General features: G+C 34.0%; 3 protein-coding genes across 3 annotated transcripts; 2 read left to right on the top strand and 1 right to left on the bottom strand.

Moving 5' to 3' along the window:
• Positions 1 to 3,254, top strand: LOC113858000 (squalene monooxygenase-like). Its single transcript, XM_027490386.1, has 8 exons — positions 1 to 377; positions 582 to 693; positions 859 to 1,033; positions 1,326 to 1,494; positions 1,658 to 1,876; positions 2,022 to 2,297; positions 2,427 to 2,705; positions 3,043 to 3,254. Exons 1-8 carry the CDS (start codon positions 138 to 140, stop codon positions 3,154 to 3,156), a joined length of 1,584 nt encoding a protein of 527 aa, XP_027346187.1. The 5' UTR covers positions 1 to 137; the 3' UTR covers positions 3,157 to 3,254.
• A 2,710-nt stretch (positions 3,255 to 5,964) lies between these two features.
• LOC113859928 lies at positions 5,965 to 10,582 on the top strand. Its single transcript, XM_027492586.1, has 3 exons — positions 5,965 to 5,987; positions 6,401 to 6,468; positions 8,535 to 10,582. Exons 1-3 carry the CDS (start codon positions 5,965 to 5,967, stop codon positions 10,250 to 10,252), a joined length of 1,809 nt encoding a protein of 602 aa, XP_027348387.1. The 3' UTR covers positions 10,253 to 10,582.
• An 820-nt stretch (positions 10,583 to 11,402) lies between these two features.
• On the bottom strand, positions 11,403 to 19,143 carry LOC113857965 (LL-diaminopimelate aminotransferase, chloroplastic). Its single transcript, XM_027490325.1, has 10 exons — positions 18,943 to 19,143; positions 18,699 to 18,772; positions 18,318 to 18,385; positions 17,072 to 17,188; positions 16,639 to 16,701; positions 15,341 to 15,445; positions 15,103 to 15,153; positions 13,851 to 14,171; positions 12,296 to 12,502; positions 11,403 to 11,936 (listed from the first exon to the last, which is right to left on the bottom strand). Exons 1-10 carry the CDS (start codon positions 19,020 to 19,022, stop codon positions 11,643 to 11,645), a joined length of 1,380 nt encoding a protein of 459 aa, XP_027346126.1. The 5' UTR covers positions 19,023 to 19,143; the 3' UTR covers positions 11,403 to 11,642.
• Positions 19,144 to 19,711: the final 568 nt, after the last annotated feature.

The following is a 19,711-nucleotide window of genomic DNA, read 5'->3' as shown; positions in this document are numbered from 1 at the left end:
AAATGTAACAAGTCAAAAGTCACACATATACGAAGAGTTCCAAGAAACCAGAAAATTAGCTCTCATTTACAACCGCTATTCTCATTGCTTAATACATCTTTTGCTATCCTAGTTTGACCAACTTGTTGGCCTTGGAGATGGATTATCGCTATGTTCTGGGAGGAATTATGTGTTGTAGTATGACTTTTGTGTTTGTTGTGTTCAGTTTTGGAGCAAAGAAGAAAGGCCAAGGTTCAAGTTCAATACATGTAAAAGGCAATGGGTATGCAAAGACATCAGAGAATGGAACATGTCCACAAGAGGGTGCAGAAAGTGCTGAAATCATCATTGTGGGTGCTGGTGTTGCTGGTGCAGCTCTTGCTTACACACTTGGGAAGGTACAAGGCTTTCTATTGTTTATGCATTTCATGGGGATGATGGTTTTTCTTGTTAATTCATATAGATCTGTTTGTATGTTCCAATGAAGAATATAGATGCCATGCTGAATACTAATGCATTATTGGTTGGTTTCTTGACATAGTTTTGGAGCATGTTTTTGTTTTGAGAGGGATCAGTGATGTTGGTGTGCTTCTTTGTTGTAGGATGGACGGAGAGTGCATGTGATTGAAAGGGACTTGAGTGAACCTGACAGGATCGTGGGTGAATTGCTACAACCTGGAGGGTATCTCAAGTTAATTGAGTTGGGTCTTGAGGGTAAGAAAGAAGCCTGCAATTTTGACAATTTTTTGCAAAGTTAATATATGAAAGATTTTGTAATAATTGAAGTATGTGTTATGTGTATCTTAGTTAATAACTCCCCCTTGACTCTGCTGGTCAAATTCATGGCTCTTAACAGAGGGACGTTTTGAATGATTGCAGATTGTGTGGATGAGATTGATGCTCAGCAAGTATTGGGTTATGCTCTTTACAAGGATGGCAAGAATACAAAGCTGTCTTATCCATTGGAAAAATTTAACTCTGATGTTTCTGGGAGAAGCTTTCATAATGGCCGTTTCATACAGAGAATGCGAGAAAAGGCTGCATCTCTTCCAAAGTACACATTTTTATCGGCCTTTCGTTTTCATTAAAAAAAGACAAGGCAAATACTTAACTAGTTCCGCAAGGGCGCTCATTAAGGAATTAAAATTGACAAGTTTTTATTATAAAATATTATTAATGGATCCCATGATTTTTAATGCATCCTAACATGATTTCCAATGAAAATATATCACTTCTGATTCATTTAGGCAGTGGTTAGCTAGACCCAAAAAATATTTGTTTCTAAAATTTTACTACTGTATGAATCCATCCTTTGCATCACATAGTCTCGTCCTAATTTTCTGCAGTGTAAAATTGGAACAAGGAACCGTCACATCTCTACTTGAAGAAAACGGGACCATCACAGGTGTGCACTTCAAAACCAAAGGTGGACCAGAGTTCACAGCAAAGGCTCCCCTTACCATAGTATGTGACGGTTGTTTTTCCAATTTGAGGCGTTCTCTTTGCAATCCTAAGGTAAGGATGCTAGGTTTCTTGTCAGGTATATGATTGTGACATAGGCTTTATTCAGGGTTTTCTTCTTGGTTTTTTTTTTATCAACTTTGAGTGTGAATAGGATTGATTATGAGGTCCAGTTTATAGATTTATTCTTGATTATAAGATGTCACTATCTTTGCAGGTTGAAGTACCCTCTCATTTTGTTGGTCTAGTCTTGGAGAATTGTACTCTTCCATATGCAAATCATGGACACGTCATCTTAGGTGATCCTTCACCTATTTTGTTTTATCCCATCAGTAGCACTGAGATTCGCTGTTTGGTTGATGTTCCTGGCCAAAAGTTACCTTCCCTTGCTAATGGTGAAATGGCCTGTTATTTGAAAACTGTGGTTGCTCCTCAGGTACCAATATATGTTTGCCTTTATTTCATAACTATTAAGTCTTCCAAATAATGAACATTCCTACTAATATTCAAGCTAGATACCATTTTTTTTACTGATTTGTGTCATATTGCTTCAACTAATTGAGGAAATTGGTATGTTTTAGGTTCCTCCAGAGTTGTATACTTCTTTTATAGCAGCTGTTCACAAAGGAAACATAAGAACCATGCCAAATAGAAGTATGCCTGCATCCCCTTATCCCACACCTGGGGCCCTTCTGATGGGTGATGCATTCAATATGCGACACCCTTTAACAGGAGGAGGAATGACTGTGGCTTTATCTGATATTGTTGTGCTAAGGGATCTACTTAAACCTCTACATGATCTGCGTGATGCTTCTGCTCTTTGCAGATACCTTGAATCATTCCACACCCTACGCAAGGTAAGTGATGTAAAAATTATTTTGAGCCTTCACATTATAACATAGGCCTTTGAGTTTAATGTTTCCTTGATTGCAACTTAGTGGTGCAATACACAAAAACTCGGTGTAAATTTCTTGTTCTATTTGCAGCCAGTGGCATCTACAATAAACACATTAGCCGGTGCATTGTACAAAGTGTTTTGTGCATCTCCTGATCCAGCTAGAAAGGAAATGCGCCAAGCATGTTTTGATTATTTGAGCCTTGGAGGTGTTTTCTCAAATGGACCAATAGCGCTACTCTCTGGTCTGAATCCTCGTCCATTGAGCTTGGTTCTCCACTTCTTTGCGGTGGCTATATATGGTGTTGGCCGCTTGCTTATACCCTTCCCTTCTCCAAATCGGATGTGGCTCGGAGCTAGATTGATTTCAGTGAGTACTTCTCATTTTCCTTTTTGCTTAAACACACAATATTTCAGAAACCACTTCTAATACTTTGCTGTTAAAATCTCACTCCAACCAAGCTAGCCTAAACTTACACGGTAAAATGTAAAGTTTGGACTTAAAATTTTGAATCCGAACTAAATTTGGGCCTTTTAAACCCGATCCAATCAAGCTTAATATGAGCTAAGCCCTAAAAAATTTGCAAAACACCATACTTTATTTGTTTTCTAAGCTATATTTCCAAATACTAGAAGTAGTTTTGGCTAATTGTGTTACAAATTTTGAGTTTGAATCAATTCTAATTTTCTTTTTCCTGATATGCCAGGGTGCATCAGGTATCATATTCCCCATTATTAGGGCTGAAGGAGTAAGACAAATGTTCTTCCCAGCAACTGTGCCAGCCTACTACAGAACACCTCCTCTTTATTTACATTCATGAAGTAAAATTAAGACATGGAATATATAATTTCCGACATTCTTTGTTCCTTTAGTATTTCACTATTTGCGAAAAAGAACAAGAGGAGGACCATATTTTGTGCAACTGCAACCTATATTGTGCTGTAAAATTAATTAAAAAAACCAAATTTAGATTTGGGACCCTCCAAAAGAAAAGTCTCAAAACAAATCTTCCAAGCATTAGAGTTAAAAAATGCTATGATTTGTCTTTAGTGTAAGTTGTCGTATTTTGGCTACGAGTATGGTATTGACGTATATATTTCACTTGGATGAGAGGCAAGGTAAGTATAAGTACAGAAAGATGTCGCTGTAGTGTGACAATTGAAGCAACCATAATGGCCACCAAATGGAAGATAGTATTGCATTTGTCAAAGATTATACCTTCACTCAATTTCAAAAATAATTGAACCCAGTTAAAATGGGTAAACTTTCTTCCTTTGTGTAGAAAACCATATTTCTGAGCCACGACAAATTCTCACAGTGGACTTGGCCTAACCCAACAGCTCTTTGCCTCACAGTAATGAAATTCGTAAAACAAACTTCAAGTTTAAGTACTCAAATTGTGAACCTGGCACTCACTGATTCATTTTCATTAGCGATCTTGAACTTAGAAATTCAATGGTACATATTATTGTTTTGGTTCGGAGGCGAAAACAAATAACCACTGTTAGACACTTTGTACTTGCCTTTTTTAGATTCATGATAGTGTAAGTTCAGAAACTTGACTTAAAGGAACTGCTAAGAGATACTTAGACGCAAGAACATGTTCATGGACAATCGTATTAAATTCATATTTCATTTTCTTTTGTGAAGTTTCTAATTAATAGTATAATATTCGTGATAGTGTAGATTCATATTTCATGGACAATCGTATGCTAATATTCGACGAACAGATAGTATAATATTCGTCTTTCCATATACTATATTATGAATGTAAGTATATCTATAGATAGATATTCACGAGTATATTGGTAGTAATATATATACGACTCGCTTTTATTTTTAAATAAAACTTTTGTTTATCTTATATCCAATCCTCCTTACTTAAACTCAAAATTATATTAAGTTAAAATAAATAATAAATAATATATTTTTATCGTATGTAATATATATATTAATTAATTTTTTAAATAGTAATTATATACAGCCTTTTAAAAATAAATTTATATATCATATATGATATACAATTTCAATTTTTTTAAAACGAAATATAGGTCGTATATTTAAAATTATACCTTCTCTTTTATAAAAGAGAAATAACAAACTGATTCACACGGTATCTTTTTATTTTTTATACCTGACTTACTCCAATAATGTAATTTCATTGTAACACCTTAGGCTTTTGCATTAAAGTGATTGTTGACTCAAATAAATGCATTAGTAAAGAATGTAATTAAGTTAATTAACTGAGGCATGTCCAAATTATCTTTTGAATATAATCTTACCATCATGATAAGATAAAATGAAATTTAACATTAAATAATGGCATAGATATTCTTATATTTTTTTACTAACTTATTTGAATTAATTAGGCTCTTTTTTATAAGAAAAAAATAAAAAATTATCAAAATATGATATTTAGGGAAAAAAAAAGTATCAAAATATAAAATCTTTTCAAAAATTGCTATTGACAACTTTTTAAACTTTACAACTTTTCGTTATTATACTGCCACTTACACTAAAAATTATCATTAACAATTTTTTAATTTCTTATTTTTATAATTTTTTAAAAATGTCATATTTTGATATATAGTTTTTTTAAGTTTTATATATAACAAAATAAATCAATTGAATATTTATATATGTTTACAATTTTAAATTTTAAATTTACAAAAAGTACCAATATAAGGCATGACCTATTGACTAATAAGGAGAATATTAAATACATAATTAATAGACTGTATTGTTAATATTTAAAAAAAAATGAGTGTGATAAAATAAATTAAGTAAAAAGATGACTTTACTGTTTATCATATTTGGTCACATCACAAACATTTCATCAATATTACTAGCAAAATTAAATATTTTTTATTATTTTTAAAATAACTCTTGCCACAAAAAGCGTGAAATAGTAGAGATCGTGCTATGTGTAAAAAAAATGTCCTATGTGTCATAGAATTAACGATATTAAATTAAAGTTTTGTCATTAATAAAGAAAAACATGTGAAGTGACACTGCAAGTTCTAAAATTTTGCCACATAAAGTGGAAAAGTTCAACATTTGTTATAAAATTAATAATTTTTCATTCACAGCGACATGTAACTCAATACTAGTTTCATCAATTTATTATTAATAAGAAATATTTATCATACAATTAATATTTTTATCATCGTATATCTTTAAAGTTGTATATTATTTAACATTTAGATGAATTGTGAAATTAATATAAAAATAACTTAATTAAAGTTAATATTAAATTTGAAATATTTTTTTTCTTTTTAATATTTCAAAATTTAATTCTTATTTGATCTGGAGCATTTTCTTATTTTTTTAAAAATTTCTATTTTTTAAATAAAAAATTCACCTCATATATATAAAAAATTATTTTAAGATAAAAAAACGCTGTGTCCTGTAAAACTTTCGCCACACTATGGGTGATCCTCGTCAAATTTTGTCATTAAAAATGCAAAACATTTTTTATTTCCCCACATGTCAACAATACGTGTATTTCACATTCGCCATTTTGTAGGAAGTTTACATTTCACTAGCTTGACACATGGCAATATTTATATTATTTTGCAATTTTAGTGTTAAAATTCTTTTTAAAAAAGTTAATTAATTTTATGAGAGCATGAAGCTTTTGTCACTGGACAGGCAATTAATTTTAAAAAAAACTATAGTTTAATAAATTATTTTTAAAAAAGCAATATTTAAATAAAAAAGTCAAAACGATGAATGCTGCACTGCTGCGCTCTAGCATATTTTAAAATTAATACACACTCCATAAATGATAATTACATTTTTTAATTTTATGCAGCAAAAATTAAACTAGTCAGGAAAAATAAAAAATTATTACAAATTATTTTATATTTACTATTTAATTTTAAAATATTTAAAAATTTATTGAAAATTGATAAATAATTTGTGTAGGTATATTAGAAAAAAAAAATGCAATCCATTATGTGGTCCGAAAAAAGCAGAAGTGTCTCTACCAGTTTCTGAATTAAGAAGTGGCAATAGGACCCATCCGTGACCCCATCAAGTGATCAACCCTAAGCTTGGGTCAGAGACAACACAATCTCTCTCTCTCACTCTCTGAAGTCTGAACACAGCACTATCTTCTTCCCATCTTCAGGTAACCAATTAACTCTCCTTCTTTTCCCTTCCACTCCTGCTCCAATTAACACAACTTCTTATTTTCATCTCTCCACTTTAATTTAATCCCTTTGTTATGAATTGGGTTGAAGACAAAATTGTTTTTTTTTTTTTTCCCTCTTTTTATAATGGTTTTGTTTGCTTGTAAGTTTGTTCTTTGTGTTTGTGTGTGCTTTTTCATGTTGTAAATTTGTGTGTAATTGTTTGAGCACTTATTACTATTATTATTTATGTATTTTGTTGCTATTGTGCTGCAACAAAGCACTTATAAATTTGCGTGTGTATGGCTTTCTACTCAGTTATACTCAACAAAATGTGATTTTCTTTTGGGCTTCTGCATCTGGCAGTTGGAACTCGGATATTAGTTATAGTGTCATGTCCTCTATTTTCATTCTGATTAGGAAGGAATATAGGAACGAACAGTTAGGGTTGAGAATGCAACATTGATGGCATACGATTCATTTTGCTATTTCTTAAAATCAATATGCACGCCTATTCATATTGACTTGTTATTTTAAATAAATACGAGCAGAGAAATGCTAGTAGTTCACCATTTTACAATTGACACTCTTTTCAACACTCCTTTATTATTGGGTAAAATCTCATGTGGCCCTCATTAATAGAGTCGAGTGGGTGAAAGCAATGGAGAAATAGAGTGGCGTAAATCATTGGAGCCAAGCTAGGGGGATGAAATAAAGGAATGCTTTAGGTGAAATTTATGATGGAAAGGTGCCTCTAATGTCTATCTGTTGGGAAAAAAAAAAACCACAAAAGCTTAAGTGTTGTGGAGATGGGATTGCTGTGTTAGATCAATGGTCATATAATAAAAGATAAGATCATGAATGGGATGTATTAGACATAAGGTATGAGAGGCACATTGTGAGAATATTAATAGAAGCCATAATTAGTGTAATTAATCAGATGAAGGATAGCTCAAGAAAACGAGGTAGAGGAAGACCAAGAGAAACTTCCTATGAAACCATTATAAAAGATTTAAATTTAAATGACCTTTATGAAGAAGCTTTTTTTTTGCTAGAGGATAATTTAGTTAGTAGTGGCTACCCCTTCCCAAGGTCATGAATGCCTCCAACCTTAACAAGTGCTCATGTGTGTGAGGTGGTGGTGGGGCAGAGTCTTTAAAGATAACCCACCAACAACGGACAATAGCTATATTCAAGCCTAGCGTAAGTTGACACAGTCTAGCCTTAGTGGCTTACCAATACTGCCAACTATTGTTGGCCAAAGAGAATCAGTTTTGGACAAAACATAAATACATTGTGTGGTCCATGTTGTCCACCCACCTATTGGTAAAAAGCTTATTTGTTGACTCTTAAAAGCAAACTAAGCTTAACTCATTCTCACAAGTTAGTTCAAGGGAAGAAGATTACGTAAGCCATTTAAGGAGTATTTAACCATATTCTTAACCAGTGTAGGTCCTGCAGGACATCTTAACACTAACTCCTTGTACCAAGGAGTGAATATTTGGTGTGCGAAGTTTGTAGGACTTGACATTTGCGGTGACCTAATATTTAGAGACTGGAGAAACTTTGAAATCATATTAGAAACAAATTTTTCCTCACTCACTTTTAAAATCTTGTTCAAGAGAGGAGGATTGCCTAAGTCTTATATGAAATATTCTAACTATATTCTTAACAATTGGGAACATAACATTGACAAACATATCCATATATCTGTGTCAGTGTCCTTGCATGGAATTGTTTATATCTCCTTTATGATATTTATGATGTAATGATTGTCTAAGAAGTTATCATTCTGTTTTTAAAGAGTTCCGCTTGCTTGATGATCCTTAGTTTCTTTGTTTATAGAAACTGGTGCCTCTTGATTATGTTTAATAAATATTTTTGCTGGATAATTGCAGATCATTTTAATGAGGAAGCTTTTTTGCATATATAATTGAGAAAATGGTGCTGGTATTAGTTTATTACATGTTTGAGTGGTTGATTATTACCTCATAGAAGTTAATACCTAATAGCAAATAAGTAAATTTTGACTCTATGGAAGACTATAATTTTGTTGTTGGGCAAGAGTTCCCTGATGTGAAGGCATTCCGGAATGCAATTAAAGAAGCTGCTATTGCACAGCATTTTGAGCTTCGGACTATTAAAAGTGACTTGATTCGCTACTTTGCTAAGTGTGCCTCAGATGGCTGTCCATGGCGGATTCGTGCTGTCAAACTCCCTAATGCTCCAACCTTTACAATTAGAAGTATTGATGGGACGCATACATGTGGGAGAAATGCACACAATGGGCACCAGCAGGCATCTGTTGATTGGATTGTGAGTTTCATAGAAGAAAGGTTGCGAGATAACATCAATTATAAACCAAAAGATATATTACATGACATCCATAAACAATATGGTATAACCATACCATACAAGCAAGCTTGGCGTGCAAAGGAGCGAGGCCTCGCAGCGATATATGGCTCTTCTGAAGAAGGATATTACCTACTTCCTTCGTACTGTGAACAAATAAGGAAAACAAATCCTGGAAGTGTTGCAGAGGTATTTACCAATGGTGCAGATAACCGTTTTCAGAGACTTTTTGTTTCCTTCTATGCATCAATTTATGGTTTTGTTAATGGTTGTTTGCCAATTATTGGACTTGGAGGAATCCAGCTGAAAAGTAAATACCTTAGCACATTGCTTTCAGCAACTTCATTTGATGGTGATGGTGGGTTGTTTCCACTTGCTTTAGGTGTTGTTGATGTAGAAAATGATGAAAGCTGGAAATGGTTCCTGTCTGAGTTGCAGAAGGTATTGGAGGCAAATACTGAATGCTTGCCAGAGATAATATTTTTGTCAGATGGGCAACAGGGTATTACGGATGCAGTAAGAAGGAAGTTCCCAGGTTCTTCTCATGCATTTTGCATGCGTTATTTAACTGAAAGCATTGGCAAAGAGTTCAAGAATTCTAGGCTTGTCCATCTTTTGTGGAAGGCTGCATATGCCACCACAACCATTGCATTTAAAGAAAAAATGGCTGAAATAGAGGAGGTCTCTCCTGAAGCTGCTAAATGGTTGCAACAATTTCATCCTTCTCAATGGGCCCTAGTATATTTTAAAGGGACACGATTTGGCCATCTATCCTCTAATATTGAGGAGTTCACTAAATGGATTCTTGAAGCTCGGGAGCTACCAATTATCCAGGTGATTGAGCAGATTCATGGCAAACTTAAAACTGAGTTTGATGACAGGCGTTTAAAAAGCAGCTCTTGGTGCTCTGTGCTTTCCCCATCTGCGGAGAGGCAAATGGCTGAAGCCATTAACCATGCATCTACTTATCAAGTCCTTAGATCAGATGAAGTAGAGTTTGAGGTTCTTTCAGCTGATCGATCAGATATTGTAAATATTGGCAGCCATAGCTGTTCCTGCCGTGATTGGCAGCTAAACGGGATTCCATGTTCCCATGCTGTTGCTGCTCTCATCTCATGCCGTAAGGATGTGTACGGATTTGCAGAGAAGTGTTTTACTGCTGCAAGTTATAGGGATACCTATGCTGAGGGTATACATCCCATCCCAGGAAAACTTGAATGGAGAAAAACAGACAAGTCTACCACGGATGATAATATCATAGTTGTACGGCCACCAAAATTACGGCGACCACCTGGACGCCCCGAAAAACGGGTGTGTATGGAGGAACTTAATCGTGAGAAACACACAGTGCATTGTAGTCGATGTAATCAAACTGGACATTACAAGAGAACTTGCAAAGCAGAGACAATTAATAGAATAGAACAGTTTTAGTTGTCTAATTTTGTACTATATAGTTCAGTAAAGAACGAGTTTATTAGCATCCTAGAGACCCTATGCTTAGGACATAGGTATGATTTAGATCATGTAAGATAGGTATATATCACTGTACTAAATCCGCAGGTGTAACAGAAATGAAGTTTTGAACATTGGCAGGTTTGTAATTAAAAGCTATGGAGTGTTTGAACCATGGCTTTAGGGGGAGAAAAAAGGGTAAAAAAGATCCCCAGATGTAATGTTATCTTTAGTGTTCCCCTGCAAAATCTAATCTCGTGTGTTTTAAACAAGAGGTTCATTCACAGTTAGTTGCCCAGTTGAATTTTTGTACATGGTTTTATCTCACTTTTGTATGGCATGTTTAGAGTTAAATTCTCTCGAGCATAGATTTATTCTAAGTAATATTCTCATGTTGATCCACGTTAGAGAAAATTACTAAAGAAGCACATACAAAGTAATAACAAATTTTTTTTAATGAAAATTACAAAATATGAATTGTAAAATAAACACAAAAAACTTATTAGTTTTGACTGAGGTGTGCAAAACACTGGACTTGAGAGTATTTCACCACCACAAGATTTTTTGAAGTTGCTTCTTACTAATACTATACTAGAAATAGGTGGATTGAGGAACAATTTTTAGAGTGCTCAAGGGAACAGGAACTAAGTAAAACAAAAACAGAATAATTAACTTATATATTTTAATTTTGCAAGATTGCAACCAATAATATTTATAATGGTCTAGTAAGTAATCTATTACCAATTTTATAAACGTCGCTGCTTTTTTTATATTTAAAGTCGAGAATACGTCTAGCATCACCAACAAATTTGAGAAAAGTAACCTTATCGAAAAAATATAGCAACATTTAAAAGCGTTACTAAGCTTTTTGATAATGTTACTAGTCGATTCACGCAAGAATTTTAGAACAATATAATAATCTATTATAACATTTCAATATTACTAATGTTAATTAGTTTGGAATATTCTTGTAATAAAAGATATTATAGGATGTCAATTTGGCGATGGGAGCATAGGTTACAGGATACTCATGCAACAATTGCCTCCATGGTTTGCGAGCGAACCCCTTTTTCTATTTCCGGAACGAAAAGTTTGGCTAAAATTGCTCGTGAATTGACAAGACCATATGCACTAACGAGTTGAGACTTGGAAGCATTATAACGGAAAATAGTCTACCCAAGTTGAATTGCTAAGGGGTTTGACATTTCCCACAGAAACAGAACATTTAACAAAGATTAACTCTTGAATAAACATAATTGATAATCCCTGTCATTACATCTAATCTGACCTCAAAGGAAAATCACTAGCATTATTTAAATAAGACAAGTCCAATAACGGATGATTAACTCTTGAAGCCAAATTTCTAAATTCACTTGTATAGCTGCTTGAACCTTCTACATGCCTCCAAGATATTTTCCCTGTGACCAAAGGCACTAACCCTGATAAATCCTTCACCACCAGGTCCAAAACCACTACCAGGAGTTGTAACCACATGAGTCTTTTCAAGAATCTCACTGAACACATCCCATGAACTTTGGCCAGGAAAATGGACCCACACATATGGTGCACTTTTCCCTCCATAGACTTTAAACCCAAGTGAATCAAATGTCTCCACTATTATGCTAGTGTTCTCTTTGTAGAATCCAATAACATCTCTCATAGCCTGCATTCATGCAGCATTCCTATTTGGTAAATAGTCCTTTGAAAAATATGTCAAATAAATGATTAAAGAAATTCACATCATAGCCCACAAATTGTCCACCTCCTCGTCAAAGATTAGCAATTAAGTTTAGTAGCAGTGAAAGCAGATGTAATGGGCAAATTCTTAATAAATTCAATATTTAACAACACCATAATAGTAGGAGTTGCAGAAGCATCAGAGGTATATGACATTAGAGACGGTGAACCTTTTTGCTTGAGAGGGGGAGGAAAAAGGGGCGGAATAAGAGACGTCTCTTTCAATAATGTAGGGAAATTTTCTTTCTGTTCGATAAATTTTAGTAATAAAGCAAACTAACTGACCTTAAGGCCTTCTGGTGAAAGGCAAGCCAGACCACCTGCCTGGGATATATTTGATGCACCATTGAAACAAGTACATACAATTCGGTTGAAGTCCCTGGCAACAGGAAATCCATCAGAAAACAGCAACTGCTTTGGTACCACAGTCCAACCCAGTCGAACGCCAGTGAACCCAGCATACTTGCTAAATGATGAAGTCTCAATAGCAACCTGAAATTTGACATACGTCAAACACATTGATAGGCAACAGATACCCATGGTGTTCACTGAGGTATCAAGAACAGATTCCTAACACTTGGTGAGATGGCTGCTAATTTGAGTTTTTATATAAGAATAAATAATTTATACTATAGACATAGATGTTCAAACAACAATCAAGTCTTATCCCACTAAGTGAAGTCGAAGTCAGTTATGTGGACCATACAACATAAATGAACTGAATTAAAAACCATTTCTCTGATATATTATTTACACTAGATCTCTTCTAATAACGTCTTCTAAAGTTCTTCCAGGTCTCTCTTCTCTTTTTTATTGGACTAAAATTCATGTTATTTGCCCTTCTCACTAGTGTCTCTAGAGGCCTTCTTACATAAATGCTCAAAATTGAAAATAATTGCTCAAAATTCATTAGATAATCATAATTAACAAAAAAAAGGTCATAGGTTTTAAGCAAACCAGACAAGTAAATAACAATAAAAGTCAAGGAAATAAAATTCAGAAGACGAATTCATATTTCAAATACAAGACATCTTAAACATTAAACAAAAAGTGAGATGGATGTTGCACAGAGAAAAGAACAGAGGTTGAGGGTTTAGAGCAGAGGTGATTGAGAGTTCAAATTAGAGGAAAAAAAATGGAGGGTGGGTGTCACTAGAAATACTACTTCAAAAAGTGTGGGTGCCACAATAGATAGAAGAGTAGAAAACTAAATACAATTTGGGATTTTTAAAATTCTAGAAAGGGAGACAAAGTCTCAACTTTGCCCCTACCCCCCTCTCCCCTTCACCAAAAAAGAAAACTGTTTTGACAGCAAAACTGGGTTTTTCAAAAAGCCTCATTCTATCACCGCCACTCCCTCTGTTTTTGCTGCCATTGTTTGAAAGCACACTGCTACAAGGCGCTACTGAAAACTATGGAAGCAAGTACAAGAAGCAAAGAGTTTGACATGGCAATAGTGTATGGAAACGAAGAAATCAAATCTTCTCTGATGTACCATAGTGCAACTGAAAAGCTTCATCAGGTAGGCAAAAGATAAAATAACTCATGGATCATGCAGGAAACCAGATTTTCAGGGGATCAAACGACTGCCACAACCAAATCCAGAAGGCAAGGGACTTGTGAAATTAAAATGGCATAAACACAAGAAGTTAATTTCAAGTTCTAGCACCAGCCACATGTACTCATGTAATGTGGCAAATAATTTGTAACCAAGAAAAATTCACCAGATGCATTGAATTAAAAACTGTGTGCATCTAATAAATGCTAAGAATCATAGTCATAGTTAAGAGTGAACATAAATACCAGTCTATAAACATCAAATTAGCAGTAACAAACCAACCTCTTTGGCTCCAGGAATTTCAAAGATGGAGTGTGGGTTATCACCAGAAATATACATTGCATATGCCGAATCATATACTATTATAGACCCATTGTCCTTAGCAAACTGAACTAGTTGCGTCAGTTGCTCCCTTGTTGCTGCAGCACCAGTGGGATTGTTCGGCGAACAGAAAAATATTATATCTGGTCGAGAAATAGAAGACAAATCAGGGAAGAAACCATTTTCTGGATTACACCGCATGTATTCAATGTTTGCAAACTTCTCAACATCCTTCTGGTAGAAGCCAGTCTGGCCCATAATTACACTTGAGTCTACGTAGGCCTGCATATTAAATTGCAATTACTAACAGAGAATAGCTACAAGAAACTCTGGTGTTCCATCACTTTCCTATTTGTATTTACTATTTCATTTATATCAAAATTTATTTTCAAAAGAATCAACATAACTTGATTTTCAATATAGTCTTACAAAATTCAAAATAGTAAATTGTGAATGTCTACAAACAATCAACCCCAGTTTCAACACACTTTTATTACTCTAAAAAATAAGCCCCTGTGAAGAAAACACTGATTCATTCCAGCTTTATTCATAGTGAGTAGTAGATATGGAGTAACAATCAAGTATTCCACCAGAAAAAAAAATACAAACCAAATTTTCCTGTGTATTACATACACGATTGTTCAGACACCCCAAGTTAAATTTTACAAGTTGCAGCAAAACTGTTATAAAACTAACTATTAACTCTCTCAGATCAGATATGGACGGCATAACAATGTTCAGTAAATTTATACAAATAATCATAATATATTTTCATCAATCATTTAAAAAAAATCATGAAAAAAGGTTGAAACATTAATTGAAGACACAAATTGAAGTTTTCCATGCATTTACATATGTTCACTTGATACTTTTTTGAAACAATGGGCAGTCTTTTCATTCAAGGTTTGCTGAATATACTGAAAAAGCATTTCTTGAAAGATTAGAATGAAAAACATTCTTCTAAGTCCTCTTACTTTATATAAACAAAAGGTAGAAACTGGCTGATCCAACTTTTTTCTACCACATCAGAAAGCAGAAAGACTAATAAATGAACCAAAACCAGTCAGCATATTAAACAGTATATCAATAAGATGTAATAATTATTGCAAAACAGATTCACCAATTTTATTTTATTTTTTTGCATTTTGAACAAACGAATGCTGAAGCAATTGATGATAAGTTCATTTTAAACAACCACATAGAGATATATTACCGGGTATGATGGATCTTGCACGGCCATTTTTACATTTGACCCAAAAACAACCTGCCATTAAATGAAATTATAAGAAAATAATTAGTTCCACCATGAAAACCCTACCCAATTAACACACCCAGCACTTGTCCCCAGAAAGGAGAATATTTATAATCAAATCACAATAAGTGGTCCAGATAAAGAGCACAGTAGGCAGAAGAAGTGATTTAAATATATTTAAAAAAAATAAAAAACAAACCTGGAGACGGGATATATCACACTTTGCTCCATCTGAGACAAATATATCATCTTCCTCTATGCCAAGATCACTGTAAAATGTGGAAGCAATTGCCTTTCTTAATGGCTGCATAGAATAGAGATATCTCTCAATCTTCCAAGCATCATAAACTTTTAAGGAAAAAGTGGGCAAGAAACATTGAAGTTTGATCTGGTTAGACTAGAAATAACTACAATGTTTCAATGGTCAATCAAACCCTTTCAATCTTTATCTAATTGAATTCTCCCATGGGTGAACATTAACACCAATTGCCAGATTGAACTTAAGCAGTTTGCATCCCTCATTACAAAGACACTTTTCTTTATATATAATTACAAAGACATATTAACACCAATGGCCTGCCGATCCCAAAAAGCTATTGTGGGATGGCCATTATTCTGATGATTCCAATGTAAATGGTCTCATCGAAAAATGTGTAAAATTAGCTGGAAATAGTAAACAGTGCCAGATTTTGGCTGGAAAACAGCCAAAAATGCAGATGGGTTGCGTCAAAAATGAGTGGGTTTTGCTGAAGATGAAGACAACAACTGGAACTTGGCCAGAAAAGGTAACTCACACCAGATTTTGGCCAGAAAAAATTATCGGCCAGTGTGAAGCACACAGGATGAAGCAGGAGTTGTCAGAGATGGAGCACAGAGCACCTGGGGCCTGAATTTGAGGCTTCGAGCAATGTATAGAAGTTTGAATGCATCACATGCACAGAAAACAGTGATGTAAAAAGGGACGGGGAAAAATCCCAAAATTACCCACTTAAAAGCCTTCTATTGTTCAGAAAGGGCAGGTAAACTTGAATTTCACCCTGCATCAGATAGCAGCTGCGATTTTTCACTTTTGCGGCTGGCGGTTCGGGCAGCAATGCTCACTGCACAACCGCGACACTATTGCTTTGCATTATGGCAGGGAGCCGCTTTGCTCCACTGCAATAGTGCTGCTATCGTGCACTATTAGCTGCTATGTCTGAAAGCACTTGAAGATAATATATAAATTAAAAAGAACAAAACAAAATGATAAATAAAGCTACAAGGGGCACACTGGGTTTCTCAAAAGACAAGTAAACATAAGATGAATTACTTTTACAATTGATACCAAACAGTAATTGTTTGCCAGAATAAAGAGAAAGATAGATCTACTATAACCAGAGGTGGAAAACTGTATAACTGACCTCATATTTGATATTGGGGAACAGTAGACTATGGACGGATACAAAAATGAAATATGGAAAACAGGAAAAATCTCTTGAGGATGTCAATGCAGCCTACCTTTTCACCCTGTTCAGCTCCATAACCACTATATCCTTCTATGGTTGATAATGCATATGATCTCTGATTAAAAGGAAAAATAAAACATTTTCAAATGCTTGGTTAGCAACAGAATTAATAAAGTATTATTTATAAATTCACTTATTCAATAAAGAATATATATACCTACAAAATATTACATATTTATGATCAATAGATGTAAACTTAAACAGCTGCAAGTAGACACAAGGAATAATACAGATGAAAAAACAAAAGCTATTAAAAGAAAATCAATGTATGACATGTGGTATTAGGTTGAAATTCACCAGTAATCATAGAGCACCATCGTCTACAGCAGTCAGGAAAATGGCAATTGCTTTTAAAAAACAAATAAGACCATATTCTACTGTCCAAAATGGAAGAAATACCAGCTTTGCTCACACCAAAGTTCTACCTTTGCCATTGCAGAAGTTATGACTTCAGGAATGGGTTCAGTAGTATCGCCAATCCCAAGGCTTATTACTTTTGCATCAGGGTACTTCTGCAAGTGTGCAGACCTTCTTCTAGCAACCTATTTTTAGTAATAAAATTGCAAAAAATTGAAGATCAGTCATATAAAAAATTAACCTCAAAGTTGGAGCATGTGATAGAGGGAAAAGGATATACACATTCTTAACATATTGTGTATAAATAAAACAGAAGAAAGAAAAATAACACATATTCAGCTAATTCTATCTTATTTATCCTTGTTGAATTAGGTAAGAGAAGGAAATTTCAGGAGTAAAAATACTTTGTTATAACATCCCTTCTCCCTTATGAATACTTTTTGTTAAGAAATTTGGGTTTAACTCACTCCCCAAAACTAACTCATAAAAAGAGAACTACTCAAGTGTCAATAAGGAGTACTTTGTTTCTATTCCTAATCAATGTGAGACTGAATATCTGTGGGCTGCCCAACATTCAAATTGAATAGGTTTCAATATCATATTAAGAAACTTGAACCTAAGTCACTACCAAAATCTAGGTCATAGGAAGAGACTATCCTAATTCTTATAAGGAGTATTCTACCTCTATTCCTAGCCAATGTTGGACATTTTAACACTTCTGAACAAGTAATCACAAGCGTTCCTCTAAAAATTATATAATTAGTGACTTCCAAAGACATCATTTGTCACTGTTGCATGCATGGCTCCAAAAGAATATCTATTCTGATGAAATAGAAATTACTTGGCTTATCCACAGTCAAGATTAAAAGAAAAGATTGATCGCAAAAAAATGCAGTACTGAAGATGTTTATAAGTTTATCCTTCGTTTACTTAACTCATTTCTTTACCAAAAAAGATGTCAAATCATTCATCTTGAATAACAGGGAACCTGCTCAATACAATTCCAACCTACTTCAACGTGAAAGGCTGGACGAGAACATGGACACTATACCAACATCAAAAGGCCTTTTCCACTCTCTTGGATTAGACATGTACACTAGACACACGAAAATTTTACATAAAAGAATATTTTCGAAACAGAGCACACGAGGAAAAGAACATGTATGATGAAAGTAAACACTAGATAATCAAAACTCAAATGGAATGAGAAATGTATAATTGAGTCATCACCAAACAAATCAATAAGAGATTGGTTTTTTAACAAATACACGAAGAACAAGACCAGAAGCAGAAAGATCATGCAGCACTACATACCTCGGGAAAGAGATAGCCAGCTTGAAGTTTACCCATATTTGGATTGCGAGAGACCTTTGTCTTGTAGGCTTCAATGCAAAAAAAAAAAGGCAAAAAATATCTCTAATATTTAGTCAAATTGACAAACTTGCAAGCTCTTTTTTCAAGACTATATATCACTACAGAATCCCTTCCAACACACAATCTACTAAACTAAACAGCCCAGAAATGGTTATTAGGAATTTGATTTGATGAACTAGTCAACTACAACATTGCTTAAAGGAAGCCACTAACCAAAGCTATTGCCTATTGGATCAACCAGAGCTACGCACCCCAATATAACATTGCCCAATCACAAGAAGAATCATCATTTCCAAAACAAAAAGAGAAGAGTTCAGGTACCAGTCTCAGCTTCCTGTGGGGTCGCAACGCATTTGCAAATACTCACGTTCTTACTTGGCAATGACACCTGACTCCTGCAGCAGTCAAAAGAACCCACCAAAAAAATCAAAACTTTAAAGGGTAAACAGAAAAAAAATGCAATTTTGAATCCATAACTGTACAAAAGCAATTGCGGGTAGGATCCCATTTTTTGTTGGGAACCAAAGAGACAATAAGGAATGAAGTGAGATAGAAAGAAAAGTACCTTGAATTGAAGGTGGATGGAGCTAAGAAAGCAGAGGAAGAAGAAGATATTGAAGTAGCAAGGTTATGAGTAAGAGACATTTTGAATAGAAAATGAGTAGATTGAACCGTAGAGTCTACAAAGTAAGAGAATGCGTCAATTGAAACTCCAGAGCTGCGGCGTGGAGTATTACTGCTTTAAACCCTATTAATTGAAAGAGAGAGAGAGCGCGTCCCTATTAAAAAACCAATTTCAGGCTCAAAAATTATCGTAAGTGACACTGTTGTTTTATGAGTTTTGCAACTTATGTTTATGTTTCAAAATGGTGTGTTGTTCTGATTAAACTAATTCGGGCACGTGATGCACATCTTACAGTATTAGGATTTTTTCTTAATGATATGTTTGTTTATATTTTTTATAATCATTTTGTTTGTTTACATTTAAAAAGGAATGAAATAGGATGAATTAATCTTGTTTAATACTAGTTATTTTTATGTGCACAGACAAAATGTAAAAATTATTTAAATTTAAAATTTGGTAGATTTTAGTAAATTATATTTTAAATCTAAATAACATACAAAGATGCCTAATATATATAGTCAATGCAAGCCAATATTTTCGGAAATGGTTGTGGAATTTAATATAAATGTTTAAATAATGAACACTTTAGTTTTTGCTCGTGTTGATGTATGAATTGTATTATATTAGAAGTATATATCATGAATTACTTTTATAATACATCAATTACAGGTTATTTTACTAAAATACAATGGCAAGAAAAAGTATTTAA

The sequence above is a fragment of the Abrus precatorius genome, unplaced genomic scaffold, assembly GCF_003935025.1.
Source record: "Abrus precatorius isolate BTA unplaced genomic scaffold, Abrus_2018 Scaffold2, whole genome shotgun sequence".
NCBI lineage: Eukaryota > Viridiplantae > Streptophyta > Magnoliopsida > Fabales > Fabaceae > Abrus > Abrus precatorius.
The sequence above is the reverse complement of the archived record's forward strand: the minus strand, read 5'-3'. Positions and strand labels throughout refer to the sequence as shown.